This window comes from Coregonus lavaretus (assembly GCF_964263955.1).
Source record: "Coregonus lavaretus genome assembly, contig: SUPER_35_unloc_2, whole genome shotgun sequence".
Taxonomy (NCBI): Eukaryota; Metazoa; Chordata; class Actinopteri; order Salmoniformes; family Salmonidae; genus Coregonus; species Coregonus lavaretus.
This window is the reverse complement of record NW_028167180.1, coordinates 5,361,608-5,385,922: the sequence shown is the minus strand read 5'-3', so window position 1 is coordinate 5,385,922 and position 24,315 is coordinate 5,361,608. Positions and strand designations below refer to the sequence as shown.

The 24,315-nt window shown below is 35.6% G+C and overlaps 1 protein-coding gene across 2 annotated transcripts; it reads left to right on the top strand.

The window, feature by feature from the left end:
- Positions 1 to 202: 202 nt before the first annotated feature.
- On the top strand, positions 203 to 23,223 carry LOC311110261 (prostaglandin reductase 1-like). 2 transcript variants are annotated; one of them, XM_084188801.1, is made up of 5 exons: positions 212 to 640; positions 866 to 1,021; positions 1,219 to 1,324; positions 1,716 to 1,834; positions 22,743 to 23,223. In XM_084188801.1, exons 1-5 carry the CDS (start codon positions 500 to 502, stop codon positions 22,851 to 22,853), a joined length of 633 nt encoding a protein of 210 aa, XP_084044927.1. In that variant the 5' UTR covers positions 212 to 499; the 3' UTR covers positions 22,854 to 23,223. The 2 variants fall into 2 exon arrangements, with proteins under 2 accessions (XP_084044926.1, XP_084044927.1); XM_084188800.1 differs by lacking the exon at positions 22,743 to 23,223 and having other exon boundaries at positions 203 to 640; positions 1,716 to 2,095.
- The last annotated feature ends 1,092 nt before the right edge of the window (positions 23,224 to 24,315 follow it).

Sequence of the window (24,315 nt, the reverse complement as noted above, 5' to 3'; positions counted from 1 at the left end):
CTCTCTACAGTCTGACAGCTCTGTATGGACTAGAGGAGGTGTGGTGGTGATATCTCTCTACAGTCTGACAGCCCTGTATGGACTAGAGGAGGTGTGATGATATCTCTCTACAGTCTGACAGCTCTGTATGGACTAGAGGAGGTGTGATGATATCTCTCTACAGTTTGACAGCTCTGTATGGACTAGAGGAGGTGTGATGATATCTCTCTACAGTCTGACAGCCCTGTATGGACTAGAGGAGGTGTGGTGATGATATCTCTCTACAGTCTGACAGCTCTGTATGGACTAGAGGAGGTGTGATGATATCTCTCTACAGTCTGACAGCCCTGTATGGACTAGAGGAGGTGTGATGATATCTCTCTACAGTCTGACAGCTCTGTATGGACTAGAGGAGGTGTGATGATATCTCTCTACAGTCTGACAGCTCTGTATGGACTAGAGGAGGTGTGATGATATCTCTCTACAGTCTGACAGCTCTGTATGGACTAGAGGAGGTGTGATGATGATGATATCTCTCTACAGTCTGACAGCTCTGTATGGACTAGAAGAAGTGTGTGAGATAAAGGAGGGGGAGACTCTTCTGGTGAACGCTGCAGCAGGGGCCGTGGGCTCAGTGGTGGGACAGATCGCCAAGATCAAGGTACAACATTCCCCCAACGTTCCCACAGCGTTCCCACAACGTCTCCACAGTGTTAGTTACTTCCAAGTTGTGTTCTATATTCCATGTGCCTCTGTGAGTTATCAGTGACTTTCATAATGTATAGTGAGTCAGTGTGTGTGTGTGTGTTTGTGTGTGTGTGTGTGTGTGTGTATGTATGTATGTGTGTGTGTGTGTGTGTGTGTGTGTGTGTGTGTGTGTCCTCAGGGCTGTACAGTGGTGGGCTGTGCGGGGACAGATACCAAGCTGTCCTATCTAAAGGAGCTGGGTTTTGACCAGGTCTTCAACTACAAGACTGTCACCTCTCTGGAGAACTCACTCAGGGAGGCCGCGCCACACGGATACGACTGCTACTTTGAGAACGTGAGGCCGCTGCACCACTCACACACACACACACACACACAGACGTGTGTCCCTGTACCTCAGTCATCCAGGCCATCAGCCTCCTCAGTGACTGCTGTTGTTTGTGTTTCCAGCGACCACACAGGAAGCCCTCCATGCGTGTGTGTGCGTGTGTGTATCAAAGTCCAATCTCTTTCTCTCTCTCTCTCTCTGTCCAGGTTGGTGGGAAGTTCTCCAGTGTAGTGATGCCTCAGATGAGAGAGTATGGCAGAATAGCTGTGTGTGGAAGCATCTCAATGTACAACGACACCACACCACAGACAGGTATACTGTCCACACCACAGACAGGTATACTGTTCACACCACAGACAGGTATACTGTCCACAACACAGACAGGTATACTGTCCACACCACAGACAGGTACACTGTCCACACCACAGACAGGTATACTGTCCACACCACAGACAGGTATACTGTCCACACCACAGACAGGTATACTGTCCACACCACAGACAGGTATACTGTCCACACCACAGACATGTATACTGTCCACACCACAGACAGGTATACTGTCCACACCACAGACAGGTATTTGTTTATTAGCCAGGGCCCTATGTCCACTCCCATATGATCTTACTATATCTGCATCTGTGTAACTGGATCCTTATATCTGTATATGTTAATATATAGGCTACTGTATGTGTTTCTATTTCAGGGCCGTATGTCCACACCCATATGATCTTCAAGCAGCTGAGGATGGAGGGCTTCCTGTGTGGTCGCTGGAAACACAAACACCAGCAGTCACTGAGGAGGCTGATGGCCTGGATGACTGAGGTACAGGGAGAGGGTTCTACTAGCGGGGTTCTACTACTATTGTTCTATTACCAGTGTTCTATTACCAGTGTTCTATTACCAGTATTCTATTACCAGTGTTCTATTACCAGTGTTCTATTACCAGTGTTATATTACCAGTATTCTATTACCAGTGTTCTATTACCAGTGTTCTATTACCTGTGTTCTATTACCAGTGTTCTATTACCAGTGTTCTATTACCAGTGTTCTATTACCAGTGTTGTATGACCAGTGTTCTATTACCACTGTTCTATTACCAGTGTTCTATTACCAGTGTTATATTACCAGTGTTATATTACCAGTGTTCTATTATCAGTGTTCCATTACCAGTGTTCTATTACCAGTGTTGTATTACTAGTGTTCTATTACCAGTGTTCTATTACCAGTGTTCTATTATCAGTGTTCCATTACCAGTGTTCTATTACCAGTGTTGTATTACCAGTGTTCTATTACCAGTGTTCTATTACCAGTGTTGTATTACCAGTGTTATATTACCAGTGTTATATTACCAGTGTTGTATTACCAGTGTTGTATTACCAGTGTGGTATTACCAGTGTTCTATTACCAGTGTTGTATTACCAGTGTTATATTACCAGTGTTGTATTACCAGTGTTCTATTACCAGTGTTGTATTACCAGTGTTGTATTACCAGTGTTCTATTACCAGTGTTCTATTACCGGTGTTCTATTACCGGTGTTGTATTACCAGTGTTATATTACCAGTGTTCTATTACCAGTGTTCTATCACTAGTGTTGTATTACCAGTGTTGTATTACCAGTGTTGTATTACCAGTGTTCTATTACCAGTGTTCTATTACCAGTGTTCTATTACCAGTGTTGTATTACCAGTGTTCTATTACCAGTGTTATATTACCAGTGTTATATTACTAGTGTTCTATTACCAGTGTTCTATTACCAGTGTTGTATTACCAGTGTTCTATTACCAGTGTTGTATTACCAGTGTTCTATTACCAATGTTCTATTACCAGTGTTGTATTACCAGTGTTATATTACCAGTGTTGTATTACCAGTGTTGTATTACCAGTGTTATATTACCAGTGTTGTATTACCAGTGTTATATTACTAGTGTTCTATTACCAGTGTTCTATTACCAGTGTTATATTACCAGTGTTGTATTACCAGTGTTCTATTACCAGTGTTCTATTACCAGTGTTGTATTACCAGTGTTGTATTACCAGTGTTATATTACAGGTGTTGTATTACCAGTGTTATATTACCAGTGTTGTATTACCAGTGTTCTATTACCAGTGTTATATTACCAGTGTTATATTACCAGTGTTATATTACCAGTGTTCTATTACCAGTGTTGTATTACCAGTGTTCTATTACCAGTGTTCTATTACCAGCGTTGTATTACCAGTGTTATATTACCAGTGTTATATTACCAGTGTTATATTACTAGTGTTCTATTACCAGTGTTATATTACCAGTGTTATATTACCAGTGTTGTATTACCAGTGTTATATTACCAGTGTTCTATTACCAGTGTTCTATTACCAGTGTTGTATTACCAGTGTTCTATTACCAGTGTTGTGTTACCAGTGTTCTATTACCAGTGTTGTATTACCAGTGTTATATTGGCAGTGTTCTTTTACCAGTGTTGTATTACCAGTGTTATATTACCAGTGTTATATTACTAGTGTTCTATTACCAGTGTTCTATTACCAGTGTTATATTACCAGTGTTGTATTACCAGTGTTCTATTACCAGTGTTCTATTACCAGTGTTCTATTACCAGTGTTGTATTACCAGTGTTATATTACCAGTGTTATATTACTAGTGTTCTATTACCAGTGTTATATTACCAGTGTTGTATTACCAGTGTTATTTTACCAGTGTTGTATTACCAGTGTTCTATTACCAGTGTTCTATTACCAGTGTTCTATTACCAGTGTTATATTACCAGTGTTGTATTACCAGTGTTATATTACCAGTGTTGTATTACCAGTGTTCTATTACCAGTGTTCTATTACCAGTGTTATATTACCAGTGTTGTATTACCAGTGTTGTATTACCAGTGTTCTATTACCAGTGTTATATTACCAGTGTTATATTACCAGTGTTGTATTACCAGTGTTCTATTACCAGTGTTGTGTTACCAGTGTTCTATTACCAGTGTTGTATTACCAGTGTTATATTGGCAGTGTTCTATTACCAGTGTTGTATTACCAGTGTTATATTACCAGTGTTATATTACTAGTGTTCTATTACCAGTGTTCTATTACCAGTGTTCTATTACCAGTGTTATATTACCAATGTTGTATTACCAGTGTTCTATTACCAGTGTTCTATTACCAGTGTTCTATTACCAGTGTTATATTACCAGTGTTGTATTACCAGTGTTCTATTACCAGTGTTTTGTTACCAGTGTTCTATTACCAGTGTTGTATTACCAGTGTTATATTGGCAGTGTTCTATTAACAGTGTTGTATTACCAGTGTTATATTACCAGTGTTATATTACTAGTGTTCTATTACCAGTGTTCTATTACCAGTGTTATATTACCAGTGTTGTATTACCAGTGTTCTATTACCAGTGTTCTATTACCAGTGTTCTATTACCAGTGTTTTATTACCAGTGTTATATTACCAGTGTTATATTACTAGTGTTCTATTACCAGTGTTATATTACCAGTGTTCTATTACCAGTGTTCTATTACCAGTGTTATATTACCAGTGTTGTATTACCAGTGTTCTATTACCAGTGTTGTGTTACCAGTGTTCTATTACCAGTGTTGTATTACCAGTGTTATATTGGCAGTGTTCTTTTACCAGTGTTGTATTACCAGTGTTATATTACCAGTGTTATATTACTAGTGTTCTATTACCAGTGTTCTATTACCAGTGTTATATTACCAGTGTTGTATTACCAGTGTTCTATTACCAGTGTTCTATTACCAGTGTTCTATTACCAGTGTTTTATTACCAGTGTTATATTACCAGTGTTATATTACTAGTGTTCTATTACCAGTGTTATATTACCAGTGTTCTATTACCAGTGTTCTATTACCAGTGTTGTATTACCAGTGTTGTATTACCAGTGTTCTATTACCAGTGTTGTGTTACCAGTGTTCTATTACCAGTGTTGTATTACCAGTGTTATATTGGCAGTGTTCTTTTACCAGTGTTGTATTACCAGTGTTATATTACCAGTGTTATATTACTAGTGTTCTATTACCAGTGTTCTATTACCAGTGTTATATTACCAGTGTTGTATTACCAGTGTTCTATTACCAGTGTTCTATTACCAGTGTTATATTACCAGTGTTGTATTACCAGTGTTATTTTACCAGTGTTGTATTACCAGTGTTCTATTACCAGTGTTCTATTACCAGTGTTCTATTACCAGTGTTCTATTACCAGTGTTATATTACCAGTGTTGTATTACCAGTGTTATATTACCAGTGTTGTATTACCAGTGTTCTATTACCAGTGTTCTATTACCAGTGTTATATTACCAGTGTTGTATTACCAGTGTTCTATTACCAGTGTTATATTACCAGTGTTATATTACCAGTGTTGTATTACCAGTGTTCTATTACCAGTGTTGTGTTACCAGTGTTCTATTACCAGTGTTGTATTACCAGTGTTATATTGGCAGTGTTCTATTACCAGTGTTGTATTACCAGTGTTATATTACCAGTGTTATATTACTAGTGTTCTATTACCAGTGTTCTATTACCAGTGTTCTATTACCAGTGTTATATTACCAGTGTTATATTACCAATGTTGTATTACCAGTGTTCTATTACCAGTGTTCTATTACCAGTGTTCTATTACCAGTGTTATATTACCAGTGTTGTATTACCAGTGTTCTATTACCAGTGTTTTGTTACCAGTGTTCTATTACCAGTGTTGTATTACCAGTGTTATATTGGCAGTGTTCTATTACCAGTGTTGTATTACCAGTGTTATATTACCAGTGTTTTATTACTAGTGTTCTATTACCAGTGTTCTATTACCAGTGTTATATTACCAGTGTTGTATTACCAGTGTTCTATTACCAGTGTTCTATTACCAGTGTTCTATTACCAGTGTTGTATTACCAGTGTTATATTACCAGTGTTATATTACTAGTGTTCTATTACCAGTGTTCTATTACCAGTGTTATATTACCAGTGTTGTATTACCAGTGTTATATTACCAGTGTTATATTACTAGTGTTCTATTACCAGTGTTATATTACCAGTGTTATATTACCAGTGTTGTATTACCAGTGTTATATTACCAGTGTTGTATTACCAGTGTTCTATTACCAATGTTCTATTACCAGTGTTATATTACCAGTGTTGTATTACCAGTGTTCTATTACCAGTGTTGTGTTACCAGTGTTCTATTACCAGTGTTGTATTACCAGTGTTATATTGGCAGTGTTCTATTACCAGTGTTGTATTACCAGTGTTATATTACTAGTGTTCTATTACCAGTGTTCTATTACCAGTGTTCTATTACCAGTGTTGTATTACCAGTGTTCTATTACCAGTGTTCTATTACCAGTGTTCTATTACCAGTGTTGTATTACCAGTGTTATATTACCAGTGTTATATTACCAGTGTTATATTGGCAGTGTTCTATTACCAGTGTTCTATTACCAGTGTTCTATTACCAGTGTTATATTACCAGTGTTATATTACCAGTGTTGTATTACCAGTGTTCTATTACCAGTGTTATATTACCAGTGTTATATTGGCAGTGTTCTATTACCAGTGTTCTATTATCAGTGTTCCATTACCAGTGTTCTATTACCATTGTTGTATTACCAGTGTTGTATTACCAGTGTTATATTACCAGTGTTCTATTACCAGTGTTAAATTAATAGTGTTGTATTACCAGTGTTATATTACCAGTGTTGTATTACCAGTGTTCTATTACCAGTGTTCTATTACCAGTGTTGTATTACCAGTGTTATATTACCAGTGTTATATTACTAGTGTTCTATTACCAGTGTTTTATTACCAGTGTTATATTACCAGTGTTGTATTACCAGTGTTCTATTACCAGTGTTCTATTACCAGTGTTCTATTACCAGTGTTGTATTACCAGTGTTCTATTACCAGTGTTTTGTTACCAGTGTTCTATTACCAGTGTTGTATTACCAGTGTTCTATTACCAGTGTTCTATTACCAGTGTTGTATTACCAGTGTTATTTTACCAGTGTTATATTACTAGTGTTCTATTACCAGTGTTCTATTACCAGTGTTATATTACTAGTGTTCTATTACCAGTGTTGTATTACCAGTGTTCTATTACCAGTGTTCTATTACCAGTGTTATATTACCAGTGTTCTATTACCAGTGTTCTATTACCAGTGTTGTATTACCAGTGTTATATTACCAGTGTTGTATTACCAGTGTTCTATTACCAGTGTTGTATTACCAGTGTTGTATTACCAGTGTTCTATTACCAGTGTTCTATTACCAGTGTTCTATTACCGGTGTTCTATTACCGGTGTTGTATTACCAGTGTTATATTACCAGTGTTGTATTACCAGTGTTATATTACCAGTGTTATATTACTAGTGTTCTATTACCAGTGTTATATTACCAGTGTTATATTACCAGTGTTGTATTACCAGTGTTATATTACCAGTGTTGTATTACCAGTGTTCTATTACCAATGTTCTATTACCAGTGTTATATTACCAGTGTTGTATTACCAGTGTTCTATTACCAGTGTTGTGTTACCAGTGTTCTATTACCAGTGTTGTATTACCAGTGTTATATTGGCAGTGTTCTATTACCAGTGTTGTATTACCAGTGTTATATTACTAGTGTTCTATTACCAGTGTTCTATTACCAGTGTTCTATTACCAGTGTTGTATTACCAGTGTTCTATTACCAGTGTTCTATTACCAGTGTTCTATTGCCAGTGTTGTATTACCAGTGTTATATTACCAGTGTTATATTACTAGTGTTCTATTACCAGTGTTCTATTACCAGTGTTGTATTACCAGTGTTGTATTACCAGTGTTGTATTACCAGTGTTATATTACCAGTGTTATATTGGCAGTGTTCTATTACCAGTGTTCTATTACCAGTGTTCTATTACCAGTGTTATATTACCAGTGTTATATTACCAGTGTTGTATTACCAGTGTTCTATTACCAGTGTTATATTACCAGTGTTATATTGGCAGTGTTCTATTACCAGTGTTCTATTATCAGTGTTCCATTACCAGTGTTCTATTACCATTGTTGTATTACCAGTGTTGTATTACCAGTGTTATATTACCAGTGTTCTATTACCAGTGTTAAATTACTAGTGTTGTATTACCAGTGTTATATTACCAGTGTTGTATTACCAGTGTTCTATTACCAGTGTTCTATTACCAGTGTTGTATTACCAGTGTTATATTACCAGTGTTATATTACTAGTGTTCTATTACCAGTGTTTTATTACCAGTGTTATATTACCAGTGTTGTATTACCAGTGTTCTATTACCAGTGTTCTATTACCAGTGTTCTATTACCAGTGTTGTATTACCAGTGTTCTATTACCAGTGTTGTGTTACCAGTGTTCTATTACCAGTGTTGTATTACCAGTGTTCTATTACCAGTGTTCTATTACCAGTGTTGTATTACCAGTGTTATTTTACCAGTGTTATATTACTAGTGTTCTATTACCAGTGTTCTATTACCAGTGTTATATTACTAGTGTTCTATTACCAGTGTTGTATTACCAGTGTTCTATTACCAGTGTTCTATTACCAGTGTTATATTACCAGTGTTCTATTACCAGTGTTCTATTACCAGTGTTGTATTACCAGTGTTATATTACCAGTGTTGTATTACCAGTGTTCTATTACCAGTGTTGTATTACCAGTGTTGTATTACCAGTGTTCTATTACCAGTGTTCTATTACCAGTGTTCTATTACCGGTGTTCTATTACCGGTGTTGTATTACCAGTGTTATATTACCAGTGTTCTATTACCAGTGTTCTATCACTAGTGTTGTATTACCAGTGTTGTATTACCAGTGTTATATTACCAGTGTTATATTACCAGTGTTATATTACCAGTGTTATATTACCAGTGTTCTATTACCAGTGTTGTATTACCAGTGTTCTATTACCAGTGTTGTATTACCAGTGTTGTATTACCAGTGTTGTATTACCAGTGTTCTATTACCAGTGTTCTATTACCAGCGTTGTATTACCAGTGTTATATTACCAGTGTTATATTACCAGTGTTATATTACTAGTGTTCTATTACCAGTGTTATATTACCAGTGTTATATTACCAGTGTTGTATTACCAGTGTTATATTACCAGTGTTCTATTACCAGTGTTCTATTACCAGTGTTATATTACCAGTGTTGTATTACCAGTGTTCTATTACCAGTGTTGTGTTACCAGTGTTCTATTACCAGTGTTGTATTACCAGTGTTATATTGGCAGTGTTCTTTTACCAGTGTTGTATTACCAGTGTTATATTACCAGTGTTATATTACTAGTGTTCTATTACCAGTGTTCTATTACCAGTGTTATATTACCAGTGTTGTATTACCAGTGTTCTATTACCAGTGTTCTATTACCAGTGTTGTATTACCAGTGTTATATTACCAGTGTTATATTACTAGTGTTCTATTACCAGTGTTATATTACCAGTGTTGTATTACCAGTGTTATTTTACCAGTGTTGTATTACCAGTGTTCTATTACCAGTGTTCTATTACCAGTGTTATATTACCAGTGTTGTATTACCAGTGTTATATTACCAGTGTTGTATTACCAGTGTTCTATTACCAGTGTTCTATTACCAGTGTTATATTACCAGTGTTGTATTACCAGTGTTGTATTACCAGTGTTCTATTACCAGTGTTATATTACCAGTGTTATATTACCAGTGTTGTATTACCAGTGTTCTATTACCAGTGTTGTGTTACCAGTGTTCTATTACCAGTGTTGTATTACCAGTGTTATATTGGCAGTGTTCTATTACCAGTGTTGTATTACCAGTGTTATATTACCAGTGTTATATTACTAGTGTTCTATTACCAGTGTTCTATTACCAGTGTTCTATTACCAGTGTTCTATTACCAGTGTTGTATTACCAGTGTTCTATTACCAGTGTTCTATTACCAGTGTTCTATTACCAGTGTTATATTACCAGTGTTGTATTACCAGTGTTCTATTACCAGTGTTTTGTTACCAGTGTTCTATTACCAGTGTTGTATTACCAGTGTTATATTGGCAGTGTTCTATTACCAGTGTTGTATTACCAGTGTTATATTACCAGTGTTATATTACTAGTGTTCTATTACCAGTGTTCTATTACCAGTGTTATATTACCAGTGTTGTATTACCAGTGTTCTATTACCAGTGTTCTATTACCAGTGTTCTATTACCAGTGTTGTATTACCAGTGTTATATTACCAGTGTTATATTACTAGTGTTCTATTACCAGTGTTATATTACCAGTGTTATATTACCAGTGTTGTATTACCAGTGTTATATTACCAGTGTTGTATTACCAGTGTTCTATTACCAATGTTCTATTACCAGTGTTATATTACCAGTGTTGTATTACCAGTGTTCTATTACCAGTGTTGTGTTACCAGTGTTCTATTACCAGTGTTGTATTACCAGTGTTATATTGGCAGTGTTCTATTACCAGTGTTGTATTACCAGTGTTATATTACTAGTGTTCTATTACCAGTGTTCTATTACCAGTGTTCTATTACCAGTGTTGTATTACCAGTGTTCTATTACCAGTGTTCTATTACCAGTGTTCTATTACCAGTGTTGTATTACCAGTGTTATATTACCAGTGTTATATTACTAGTGTTCTATTACCAGTGTTCTATTACCAGTGTTGTATTACCAGTGTTGTATTACCAGTGTTGTATTACCAGTGTTATATTACCAGTGTTATATTGGCAGTGTTCTATTACCAGTGTTCTATTACCAGTGTTCTATTACCAGTGTTATATTACCAGTGTTATATTACCAGTGTTGTATTACCAGTGTTCTATTACCAGTGTTATATTACCAGTGTTATATTGGCAGTGTTCTATTACCAGTGTTCTATTATCAGTGTTCCATTACCAGTGTTCTATTACCATTGTTGTATTACCAGTGTTGTATTACCAGTGTTATATTACCAGTGTTCTATTACCAGTGTTAAATTACTAGTGTTGTATTACCAGTGTTATATTACCAGTGTTGTATTACCAGTGTTCTATTACCAGTGTTCTATTACCAGTGTTGTATTACCAGTGTTATATTACCAGTGTTATATTACTAGTGTTCTATTACCAGTGTTTTATTACCAGTGTTATATTACCAGTGTTGTATTACCAGTGTTCTATTACCAGTGTTCTATTACCAGTGTTCTATTACCAGTGTTGTATTACCAGTGTTCTATTACCAGTGTTGTGTTACCAGTGTTCTATTACCAGTGTTGTATTACCAGTGTTCTATTACCAGTGTTCTATTACCAGTGTTGTATTACCAGTGTTATTTTACCAGTGTTATATTACTAGTGTTCTATTACCAGTGTTCTATTACCAGTGTTATATTACTAGTGTTCTATTACCAGTGTTGTATTACCAGTGTTCTATTACCAGTGTTCTATTACCAGTGTTATATTACCAGTGTTCTATTACCAGTGTTCTATTACCAGTGTTGTATTACCAGTGTTATATTACCAGTGTTGTATTACCAGTGTTCTATTACCAGTGTTGTATTACCAGTGTTGTATTACCAGTGTTCTATTACCAGTGTTCTATTACCAGTGTTCTATTACCGGTGTTCTATTACCGGTGTTGTATTACCAGTGTTATATTACCAGTGTTCTATTACCAGTGTTCTATCACTAGTGTTGTATTACCAGTGTTGTATTACCAGTGTTATATTACCAGTGTTATATTACCAGTGTTATATTACCAGTGTTATATTACCAGTGTTCTATTACCAGTGTTGTATTACCAGTGTTCTATTACCAGTGTTGTATTACCAGTGTTGTATTACCAGTGTTCTATTACCAGTGTTCTATTACCAGCGTTGTATTACCAGTGTTATATTACCAGTGTTATATTACCAGTGTTATATTACTAGTGTTCTATTACCAGTGTTATATTACCAGTGTTATATTACCAGTGTTGTATTACCAGTGTTATATTACCAGTGTTCTATTACCAGTGTTCTATTACCAGTGTTATATTACCAGTGTTGTATTACCAGTGTTCTATTACCAGTGTTGTGTTACCAGTGTTCTATTACCAGTGTTGTATTACCAGTGTTATATTGGCAGTGTTCTTTTACCAGTGTTGTATTACCAGTGTTATATTACCAGTGTTATATTACTAGTGTTCTATTACCAGTGTTCTATTACCAGTGTTATATTACCAGTGTTGTATTACCAGTGTTCTATTACCAGTGTTCTATTACCAGTGTTCTATTACCAGTGTTGTATTACCAGTGTTATATTACCAGTGTTATATTACTAGTGTTCTATTACCAGTGTTATATTACCAGTGTTGTATTACCAGTGTTATTTTACCAGTGTTGTATTACCAGTGTTCTATTACCAGTGTTCTATTACCAGTGTTCTATTACCAGTGTTATATTACCAGTGTTGTATTACCAGTGTTATATTACCAGTGTTGTATTACCAGTGTTCTATTACCAGTGTTCTATTACCAGTGTTATATTACCAGTGTTGTATTACCAGTGTTGTATTACCAGTGTTATATTACCAGTGTTATATTACCAGTGTTGTATTACCAGTGTTCTATTACCAGTGTTGTGTTACCAGTGTTCTATTACCAGTGTTGTATTACCAGTGTTATATTGGCAGTGTTCTATTACCAGTGTTGTATTGCCAGTGTTATATTACCAGTGTTATATTACTAGTGTTCTATTACCAGTGTTCTATTACCAGTGTTCTATTACCAGTGTTATATTACCAATGTTGTATTACCAGTGTTCTATTACCAGTGTTCTATTACCAGTGTTCTATTACCAGTGTTATATTACCAGTGTTGTATTACCAGTGTTCTATTACCAGTGTTTTGTTACCAGTGTTCTATTACCAGTGTTGTATTACCAGTGTTATATTGGCAGTGTTCTATTACCAGTGTTGTATTACCAGTGTTATATTACCAGTGTTATATTACTAGTGTTCTATTACCAGTGTTCTATTACCAGTGTTATATTACCAGTGTTGTATTACCAGTGTTCTATTACCAGTGTTCTATTACCAGTGTTCTATTACCAGTGTTGTATTACCAGTGTTATATTACCAGTGTTATATTACTAGTGTTCTATTACCAGTGTTATATTACCAGTGTTATATTACCAGTGTTGTATTACCAGTGTTATATTACCAGTGTTGTATTACCAGTGTTCTATTACCAGTGTTCTATTACCAGTGTTGTATTACCAGTGTTCTATTACCAGTGTTGTGTTACCAGTGTTCTATTACCAGTGTTGTATTACCAGTGTTATATTGGCAGTGTTCTATTACCAGTGTTGTATTACCAGTGTATATTACTAGTGTTCTATTACCAGTGTTCTATTACCAGTGTTCTATTACCAGTGTTGTATTACCAGTGTTCTATTACCAGTGTTCTATTACCAGTGTTCTATTACCAGTGTTGTATTACCAGTGTTATATTACCAGTGTTATATTACTAGTGTTCTATTACCAGTGTTCTATTACCAGTGTTGTATTACCAGTGTTGTATTACCAGTGTTGTATTACCAGTGTTATATTACCAGTGTTATATTGGCAGTGTTCTATTACCAGTGTTCTATTACCAGTGTTCTATTACCAGTGTTATATTACCAGTGTTATATTACCAGTGTTATATTACCAGTGTTGTATTACCAGTGTTCTATTACCAGTGTTATATTACCAGTGTTATATTGGCAGTGTTCTATTACCAGTGTTCTATTATCAGTGTTCCATTACCAGTGTTCTATTACCATTGTTGTATTACCAGTGTTGTATTACCAGTGTTATATTACCAGTGTTCTATTAGCAGTGTTAAATTACTAGTGTTGTATTACCAGTGTTATATTACCAGTGTTGTATTACCAGTGTTCTATTACCAGTGTTCTATTACCAGTGTTGTATTACCAGTGTTATATTACCAGTGTTATATTACTAGTGTTCTATTACCAGTGTTTTATTACCAGTGTTATATTACCAGTGTTGTATTACCAGTGTTCTATTACCAGTGTTCTATTACCAGTGTTCTATTACCAGTGTTGTATTACCAGTGTTCTATTACCAGTGTTGTGTTACCAGTGTTCTATTACCAGTGTTGTATTACCAGTGTTCTATTACCAGTGTTCTATTACCAGTGTTGTATTACCAGTGTTATTTTACCAGTGTTATATTACTAGTGTTCTATTACCAGTGTTCTATTACCAGTGTTATATTACCAGTGTTGTATTACCAGTGTTCTATTACCAGTGTTCTATTACCAGTGTTCTATTACCGGTGTTATATTACCGGTGTTATATTACCAGTGTTGTATTACCAGTGTTGTATTACCAGTGTTCTATTACCAGTGTTCTATTACCAGTGTTCTATTACCAGTGTTGTATTACCAGTGTTATATTACCAGTGTTATATTACCAGTGTTCTATTACCAGTGTTATATTACCAGTGTTGTATTACCAGTGTTCTATTACCAGTGTTGTGTTACCAGTGTTATATTACCAGTGTTGTATTACCAGTGTTCTATTACCAGTGTTGTGTTACCAGTGTTATATTACCAGTGTTGTATTACCAGTGTTCTATTACCAGTGTTGTGTTACCAGTGTTCTATTACCAGTGTTGTATTACCAGTGTTATATTGGCAGTGTTCTATTACCACTGTTCTATTACCAGTGTTCTATTACCAGTGTTCTATTGGGAGTGTTATATTACTAGTGTTCTACGACCAGTGCTCTATTAACAGTGCTATATTACCAGTGTTATATTACCAGTGTTCTACTACAAATGTTCTACGACCAGTGCTCTATTAACAGTGCTGTATTACCAGTGTTCTATTACCAGTGTTCTACTACCAATGTTCTATTACCAGTGTTCTATTTCCAGTGTTCTACTACCAATGTTCTATTACCAGTGTTATATTACCAGTGTTCTATTACCAGTGTTATATTACCAGTGTTGTATTACCAGTGTTCTATTACCAGTGTTGTGTTACCAGTGTTCTATTACCAGTGTTGCATTACCAGTGTTATATTGGCAGTGTTCTATTACCACTGTTCTATTACCAGTGTTCTATTACCAGTGTTCTATTGGCAGTGTTATATTACTAGTGTTCTACGACCAGTGCTCTATTAACAGTGCTGTATTACCAGTGTTCTATTACCAGTGTGCTATTACCAGTGTTGTATTACCAGTGTTATATTACCAGTGTTATATTACTAGTGTTCTATTACCAGTGTTTTATTACCAGTGTTATATTACCAGTGTTGTATTACCAGTGTTCTATTACCAGTGTTCTATTACCAGTGTTCTATTACCAGTGTTGTATTACCAGTGTTCTATTACCAGTGTTGTGTTACCAGTGTTCTATTACCAGTGTTGTATTACCAGTGTTCTATTACCAGTGTTCTATTACCAGTGTTGTATTACCAGTGTTATTTTACCAGTGTTATATTACTAGTGTTCTATTACCAGTGTTCTATTACCAGTGTTATATTACTAGTGTTCTATTACCAGTGTTGTATTACCAGTGTTCTATTACCAGTGTTCTATTACCAGTGTTCTATTACCAGTGTTATATTACCAGTGTTATATTACCAGTGTTGTATTACCAGTGTTCTATTACCAGTGTTCTATTACCAGTGTTCTATTACCAGTGTTGTATTACCAGTGTTCTATTACCAGTGTTGTGTTACCAGTGTTATATTACCAGTGTTGTATTACCAGTGTTCTATTACCAGTGTTGTGTTACCAGTGTTATATTACCAGTGTTGTATTACCAGTGTTCTATTACCAGTGTTGTGTTACCAGTGTTCTATTACCAGTGTTGTATTACCAGTGTTATATTGGCAGTGTTCTATTACCAGTGTTCTATTACCAGTGTTATATTACTAGTGTTCTATTACCAGTGTTGTATTACCAGTGTTCTATTACCAGTGTTGTATTACCAGTGTTCTATTACCAATGTTCTATTACCAGTGTTATATTACTAGTGTTCTATTACCAGTGTTCTATTACCAGTGTTATATTACTAGTGTTCTATTACCAGTGTTGTATTACCAGTGTTCTATTACCAGTGTTCTATTACCAGTGTTATATTACCAGTGTTCTATTACCAGTGTTCTATTACCAGTGTTGTATTACCAGTGTTATATTACCAGTGTTGTATTACCAGTGTTCTATTACCAGTGTTGTATTACCAGTGTTGTATTACCAGTGTTCTATTACCAGTGTTCTATTACCAGTGTTCTATTACCGGTGTTCTATTACCGGTGTTGTATTACCAGTGTTATATTACCAGTGTTCTATTACCAGTGTTCTATCACTAGTGTTGTATTACCAGTGTTGTATTACCAGTGTTATATTACCAGTGTTATATTACCAGTGTTATATTACCAGTGTTATATTACCAGTGTTCTATTACCAGTGTTGTATTACCAGTGTTCTATTACCAGTGTTGTATTACCAGTGTTGTATTACCAGTGTTGTATTACCAGTGTTCTATTACCAGTGTTCTATTACCAGCGTTGTATTACCAGTGTTATATTACCAGTGTTATATTACCAGTGTTATATTACTAGTGTTCTATTACCAGTGTTATATTACCAGTGTTATATTACCAGTGTTGTATTACCAGTGTTATATTACCAGTGTTCTATTACCAGTGTTCTATTACCAGTGTTCTATTACCAGTGTTGTATTACCAGTGTTCTATTACCAGTGTTGTGTTACCAGTGTTCTATTACCAGTGTTGTATTACCAGTGTTATATTGGCAGTGTTCTTTTACCAGTGTTGTATTACCAGTGTTATATTACCAGTGTTATATTACTAGTGTTCTATTACCAGTGTTCTATTACCAGTGTTATATTACCCGTGTTGTATTACCAGTGTTCTATTACCAGTGTTCTATTACCAGTGTTCTATTACCAGTGTTGTATTACCAGTGTTATATTACCAGTGTTATATTACTAGTGTTCTATTACCAGTGTTATATTACCAGTGTTGTATTACCAGTGTTATTTTACCAGTGTTGTATTACCAGTGTTCTATTACCAGTGTTCTATTACCAGTGTTCTATTACCAGTGTTATATTACCAGTGTTGTATTACCAGTGTTATATTACCAGTGTTGTATTACCAGTGTTCTATTACCAGTGTTCTATTACCAGTGTTATATTACCAGTGTTGTATTACCAGTGTTGTATTACCAGTGTTCTATTACCAGTGTTATATTACCAGTGTTATATTACCAGTGTTGTATTACCAGTGTTCTATTACCAGTGTTGTGTTACCAGTGTTCTATTACCAGTGTTGTATTACCAGTGTTATATTGGCAGTGTTCTATTACCAGTGTTGTATTACCAGTGTTATATTACCAGTGTTATATTACTAGTGTTCTATTACCAGTGTTCTATTACCAGTGTTCTATTACCAGTGTTATATTACCAATGTTGTATTACCAGTGTTCTATTACCAGTGTTCTATTACCAGTGTTCTATTACCAGTGTTATATTACCAGTGTTGTATTACCAGTGTTGTATTACCAGTGTTTTGTTACCAGTGTTCTATTACCAGTGTTGTATTACCAGTGTTATATTGGCAGTGTTCTATTACCAGTGTTGTATTACCAGTGTTATATTACCAGTGTTATATTACTAGTGTTCTATTACCAGTGTTCTATTACCAGTGTTATATTACCAGTGTTGTATTACCAGTGTTCTATTACCAGTGTTCTATTACCAGTGTTCTATTACCAGTGTTGTATTACCAGTGTTGTATTACCAGTGTTATATTACCAGTGTTATATTACTAGTGTTCTATTACCAGTGTTATATTACCAGTGTTATATTACCAGTGTTGTATTACCAGTGTTATATTACCAGTGTTGTATTACCAGTGTTCTATTACCAGTGTTCTATTACCAGTGTTATATTACCAGTGTTGTATTACCAGTGTTCTATTACCAGTGTTGTGTTACCAGTGTTCTATTACCAGTGTTGTATTACCAGTGTTATATTGGCAGTGTTCTATTACCAGTGTTGTATTACCAGTGTATATTACTAGTGTTCTATTACCAGTGTTCTATTACCAGTGTTCTATTACCAGTGTTGTATTACCAGTGTTCTATTACCAGTGTTCTATTACCAGTGTTCTATTACCAGTGTTGTATTACCAGTGTTATATTACCAGTGTTATATTACTAGTGTTCTATTACCAGTGTTCTATTACCAGTGTTGTATTACCAGTGTTGTATTACCAGTGTTGTATTACCAGTGTTATATTACCAGTGTTATATTGGCAGTGTTCTATTACCAGTGTTCTATTACCAGTGTTCTATTACCAGTGTTATATTACCAGTGTTATATTACCAGTGTTATATTACCAGTGTTGTATTACCAGTGTTCTATTACCAGTGTTATATTACCAGTGTTATATTGGCAGTGTTCTATTACCAGTGTTCTATTATCAGTGTTCCATTACCAGTGTTCTATTACCATTGTTGTATTACCAGTGTTGTATTACCAGTGTTATATTACCAGTGTTCTATTAGCAGTGTTAAATTACTAGTGTTGTATTACCAGTGTTATATTACCAGTGTTGTATTACCAGTGTTCTATTACCAGTGTTCTATTACCAGTGTTGTATTACCAGTGTTATTTTACCAGTGTTATATTACTAGTGTTCTATTACCAGTGTTCTATTACCAGTGTTATATTACCAGTGTTGTATTACCAGTGTTCTATTACCAGTGTTCTATTACCAGTGTTCTATTACCGGTGTTCTATTACCGGTGTTATATTACCGGTGTTATATTACCAGTGTTGTATTACCAGTGTTCTATTACCAGTGTTCTATTACCAGTGTTCTATTACCAGTGTTCTATTACCAGTGTTGTATTACCAGTGTTGTATTACCAGTGTTATATTGGCAGTGTTCTATTACCAGTGTTGTATTACCAGTGTTATATTACCAGTGTTATATTACTAGTGTTCTATTACCAGTGTTCTATTACCAGTGTTATATTACCAATGTTGTATTACCAGTGTTCTATTACCAGTGTTCTATTACCAGTGTTCTATTACCAGTGTTATATTACCAGTGTTGTATTACCAGTGTTGTATTACCAGTGTTTTGTTACCAGTGTTCTATTACCAGTGTTGTATTACCAGTGTTATATTGGCAGTGTTCTATTACCAGTGTTGTATTACCAGTGTTATATTACCAGTGTTATATTACTAGTGTTCTATTACCAGTGTTCTATTACCAGTGTTATATTACCAGTGTTGTATTACCAGTGTTCTATTACCAGTGTTCTATTACCAGTGTTCTATTACCAGTGTTGTATTACCAGTGTTGTATTACCAGTGTTATATTACCAGTGTTATATTACTAGTGTTCTATTACCAGTGTTATATTACCAGTGTTATATTACCAGTGTTGTATTACCAGTGTTATATTACCAGTGTTGTATTACCAGTGTTCTATTACCAGTGTTCTATTACCAGTGTTATATTACCAGTGTTGTATTACCAGTGTTCTATTACCAGTGTTGTGTTACCAGTGTTCTATTACCAGTGTTGTATTACCAGTGTTATATTGGCAGTGTTCTATTACCAGTGTTGTATTACCAGTGTATATTACTAGTGTTCTATTACCAGTGTTCTATTACCAGTGTTCTATTACCAGTGTTGTATTACCAGTGTTCTATTACCAGTGTTCTATTACCAGTGTTGTATTACCAGTGTTGTATTACCAGTGTTATATTACCAGTGTTATATTACTAGTGTTCTATTACCAGTGTTCTATTACCAGTGTTCTATTACCAGTGTTGTATTACCAGTGTTGTATTACCAGTGTTGTATTACCAGTGTTATATTACCAGTGTTATATTGGCAGTGTTCTATTACCAGTGTTCTATTACCAGTGTTCTATTACCAGTGTTATATTACCAGTGTTATATTACCAGTGTTATATTACCAGTGTTGTATTACCAGTGTTCTATTACCAGTGTTATATTACCAGTGTTATATTGGCAGTGTTCTATTACCAGTGTTCTATTATCAGTGTTCCATTACCAGTGTTCTATTACCATTGTTGTATTACCAGTGTTGTATTACCAGTGTTATATTACCAGTGTTCTATTAGCAGTGTTAAATTACTAGTGTTGTATTACCAGTGTTATATTACCAGTGTTGTATTACCAGTGTTCTATTACCAGTGTTCTATTACCAGTGTTGTATTACCAGTGTTATTTTACCAGTGTTATATTACTAGTGTTCTATTACCAGTGTTCTATTACCAGTGTTATATTACCAGTGTTGTATTACCAGTGTTCTATTACCAGTGTTCTATTACCAGTGTTCTATTACCGGTGTTATATTACCGGTGTTATATTACCAGTGTTGTATTACCAGTGTTGTATTACCAGTGTTCTATTACCAGTGTTCTATTACCAGTGTTCTATTACCAGTGTTCTATTACCAGTGTTGTATTACCAGTGTTGTATTACCAGTGTTGTATTACCAGTGTTATATTACCAGTGTTATATTACCAGTGTTATATTACCAGTGTTGTATTACCAGTGTTCTATTACCAGTGTTGTGTTACCAGTGTTATATTACCAGTGTTGTATTACCAGTGTTCTATTACCAGTGTTGTGTTACCAGTGTTATATTACCAGTGTTGTATTACCAGTGTTCTATTACCAGTGTTGTGTTACCAGTGTTCTATTACCAGTGTTGTATTACCAGTGTTATATTGGCAGTGTTCTATTACCACTGTTCTATTACCAGTGTTCTATTACCAGTGTTCTATTGGGAGTGTTATATTACTAGTGTTCTACGACCAGTGCTCTATTAACAGTGCTATATTACCAGTGTTATATTACCAGTGTTCTACTACAAATGTTCTACGACCAGTGCTCTATTAACAGTGCTGTATTACCAGTGTTCTATTACCAGTGTTCTACTACCAATGTTCTATTACCAGTGTTCTATTTCCAGTGTTCTACTACCAATGTTCTATTACCAGTGTTATATTACCAGTGTTCTATTACCAGTGTTATATTACCAGTGTTGTATTACCAGTGTTCTATTACCAGTGTTGTGTTACCAGTGTTCTATTACCAGTGTTGCATTACCAGTGTTATATTGGCAGTGTTCTATTACCACTGTTCTATTACCAGTGTTCTATTACCAGTGTTCTATTGGCAGTGTTATATTACTAGTGTTCTACGACCAGTGCTCTATTAACAGTGCTGTATTACCAGTGTTCTATTACCAGTGTTCTATTACCAGTGTTGTATTACCAGTGTTATATTACCAGTGTTATATTACTAGTGTTCTATTACCAGTGTTTTATTACCAGTGTTATATTACCAGTGTTGTATTACCAGTGTTCTATTACCAGTGTTCTATTACCAGTGTTCTATTACCAGTGTTGTATTACCAGTGTTCTATTACCAGTGTTGTGTTACCAGTGTTCTATTACCAGTGTTGTATTACCAGTGTTCTATTACCAGTGTTGTATTACCAGTGTTATTTTACCAGTGTTATATTACTAGTGTTCTATTACCAGTGTTATATTACCAGTGTTCTATTACCAGTGTTGTATTACCAGTGTTCTATTACCAGTGTTGTGTTACCAGTGTTATATTACCAGTGTTGTATTACCAGTGTTCTATTACCAGTGTTGTGTTACCAGTGTTATATTACCAGTGTTGTATTACCAGTGTTCTATTACCAGTGTTGTGTTACCAGTGTTCTATTACCAGTGTTGTATTACCAGTGTTATATTGGCAGTGTTCTATTACCACTGTTCTATTACCAGTGTTCTATTACCAGTGTTCTATTGGGAGTGTTATATTACTAGTGTTCTACGACCAGTGCTCTATTAACAGTGCTATATTACCAGTGTTATATTACCAGTGTTCTACTACAAATGTTCTACGACCAGTGCTCTATTAACAGTGCTGTATTACCAGTGTTCTATTACCAGTGTTCTACTACCAATGTTCTATTACCAGTGTTCTATTTCCAGTGTTCTACTACCAATGTTCTATTACCAGTGTTATATTACCAGTGTTCTATTACCAGTGTTATATTACCAGTGTTGTATTACCAGTGTTCTATTACCAGTGTTGTGTTACCAGTGTTCTATTACCAGTGTTGTATTACCAGTGTTATATTGGCAGTGTTCTATTACCACTGTTCTATTACCAGTGTTCTATTACCAGTGTTCTATTGGCAGTGTTATATTACTAGTGTTCTACGACCAGTGCTCTATTAACAGTGCTGTATTACCAGTGTTCTATTACCAGTGTTCTACTACCAATGTTCTATTACCAGTGTTCTATTTCCAGTGTTCTACTACCAATGTTCTATTACGAGTGTTCTATTACCAGTGTTCTATTACCAGTGTTCTATTACCAGTGTTCTATTACCAGTGTTCTATTACCAGTGTTATGGTCGTTCAGGATACAATAGAAACCCATCCAGTAAAGATTCCTTCTGAAGGTAGTTTTGTTGAGTCATGTGAATCCATGAAAACAGTTGCCAAACACTGTGTAAGCCTGATGATGATGATGAGGAAGAATATGACAGTGATGACGGCGGTGATGATGATGATGACGAGGATGATGATGGTGATGACAGTGATGATGACGCTGATGACGAGGAGGAGAATAAAATGTTTGTGTTGATCCTTCAGGGCAAGCTGCGATGCAATGAACACATCACCAGTGGTTTCAACAACATGCCTGCTGCCTTCATGGGCATGCTACAGGGAGACAACATCGGCAAGGCTGTGGTCAAGGTGTGATGATGTCACAATCACATCAACATTACACTCCTCCAGAACATCTGGCTAAAGCATTCCAGAACACTTAACTTCATACACACTCCAGGTTCTAGATCCGGAATCTCTTTGTACTCAACATTCCAGAATCCTTCCTGAATACCACACTCTAATGTTCTGTTCCATGTTTATCCATAGACACGTTCAACAGACAGCAAGACAGGTTTAGGTCCAGTGTAATTCAACAGACAGCTAGACAGGTTTTGGTCCAGTGTAATTGAACAGACAGCTAGACAGGTTTTGGTCCAGTGTAATTCAACAGACAGACAGGCTTTGTTCCAGTGTGATGCTATTAACTAAATAAACATGTCTTCACAATACAATGTTTATAATATATCCAGCCTACTGATCATTACTTTTTCTATACCAATAACATAAGATTTGACTAATTACCAGACAGTCCCCATAACCTGGTCTATACTGAGTTTATACTGTAGTGACCTTAACCCAACACCTAGCAACCTCATAACCTGTTCTATACTGAGTTTATACTGTAGTGACCTTAACCCAACACCTAGCAACCTCATAACCTGGTCTATACTGAGTTTATACTGTAGTGACCTTAACCCAACACCTAGCAACATCATAACCTGGTCTATACTGAGGTAATACTGTAGTGACCTTAACCCAACACCTAGCAACACCATAACCTGGTCTATACTGAGTTTATACTGTAGTGACCTTAACCCAACACCTAGCAACATCATAACCTGGTCTATACTGAGTTTATACTGTAGTGACCTTAACCCAACACCTAGCAACCTCATAACCTGGTCTATACTGAGTTTATACTGTAGTGACCTTAACCCAACACCTAGCAACATCATAACCTGGTCTATACTGAGTTTATACTGTAGTGACCTTAACCCAACACCTAGCAACCTCATAACCTGGTCTATTCTGAGTTTATACTGTAGTGACCTTAACCCAACACCTAGCAACCTCATAACCTGGTCTATACTGAGTTTATACTGTAGTGACCTTAACCCAACACCTAGCAACATCATAACCTGGTCTATACTGAGTTTATAATGTAGTGACCTTAACCCAACACCTAGCAACATCATAACCTGGTCTATACTGTAGTGACCTTAACCCAACACCTAGCAACATCATAACCTGGTCTATACTGAGTTTATACTGTAGTGACCTTAACCCAACACCTAGCAACATCATAACCTGGTCTATACTGAGTTTATACTGTAGTGACCTTAACCCAACACCTAGCAACATCATAACCTGGTCTATACTGAGTTTATACTGTAGTGACCTTAACCCAACACCTAGCAACATCATAACCTGGTCTATACTGAGTTTATAATGTAGTGACCTTAACCCAACACCTAGCAACATCATAACCTGGTCTATACTGTAGTGACCTTAACCCAACACCTAGCAACCTCATAACCTGGTCTATACTGAGTTT

What these genes read in the sequence shown, in the direction of transcription:
- LOC311110261 (XM_084188800.1), top strand. Translation starts at nt 500, where the DNA reads ATGATGATGATATCTCTCTACAGTCTGACAGCTCTGTATGGACTAGAA. An exon ending in GACAGATCGCCAAGATCAAG is followed by an intron (nt 641 to 865) that starts GTACAACATTCC and finishes GTGTGTCCTCAG; the next exon opens with GGCTGTACAGTGGTGGGCTG. An exon ending in ACGACTGCTACTTTGAGAAC is followed by an intron (nt 1,022 to 1,218) that starts GTGAGGCCGCTG and finishes CTCTCTGTCCAG; the next exon opens with GTTGGTGGGAAGTTCTCCAG.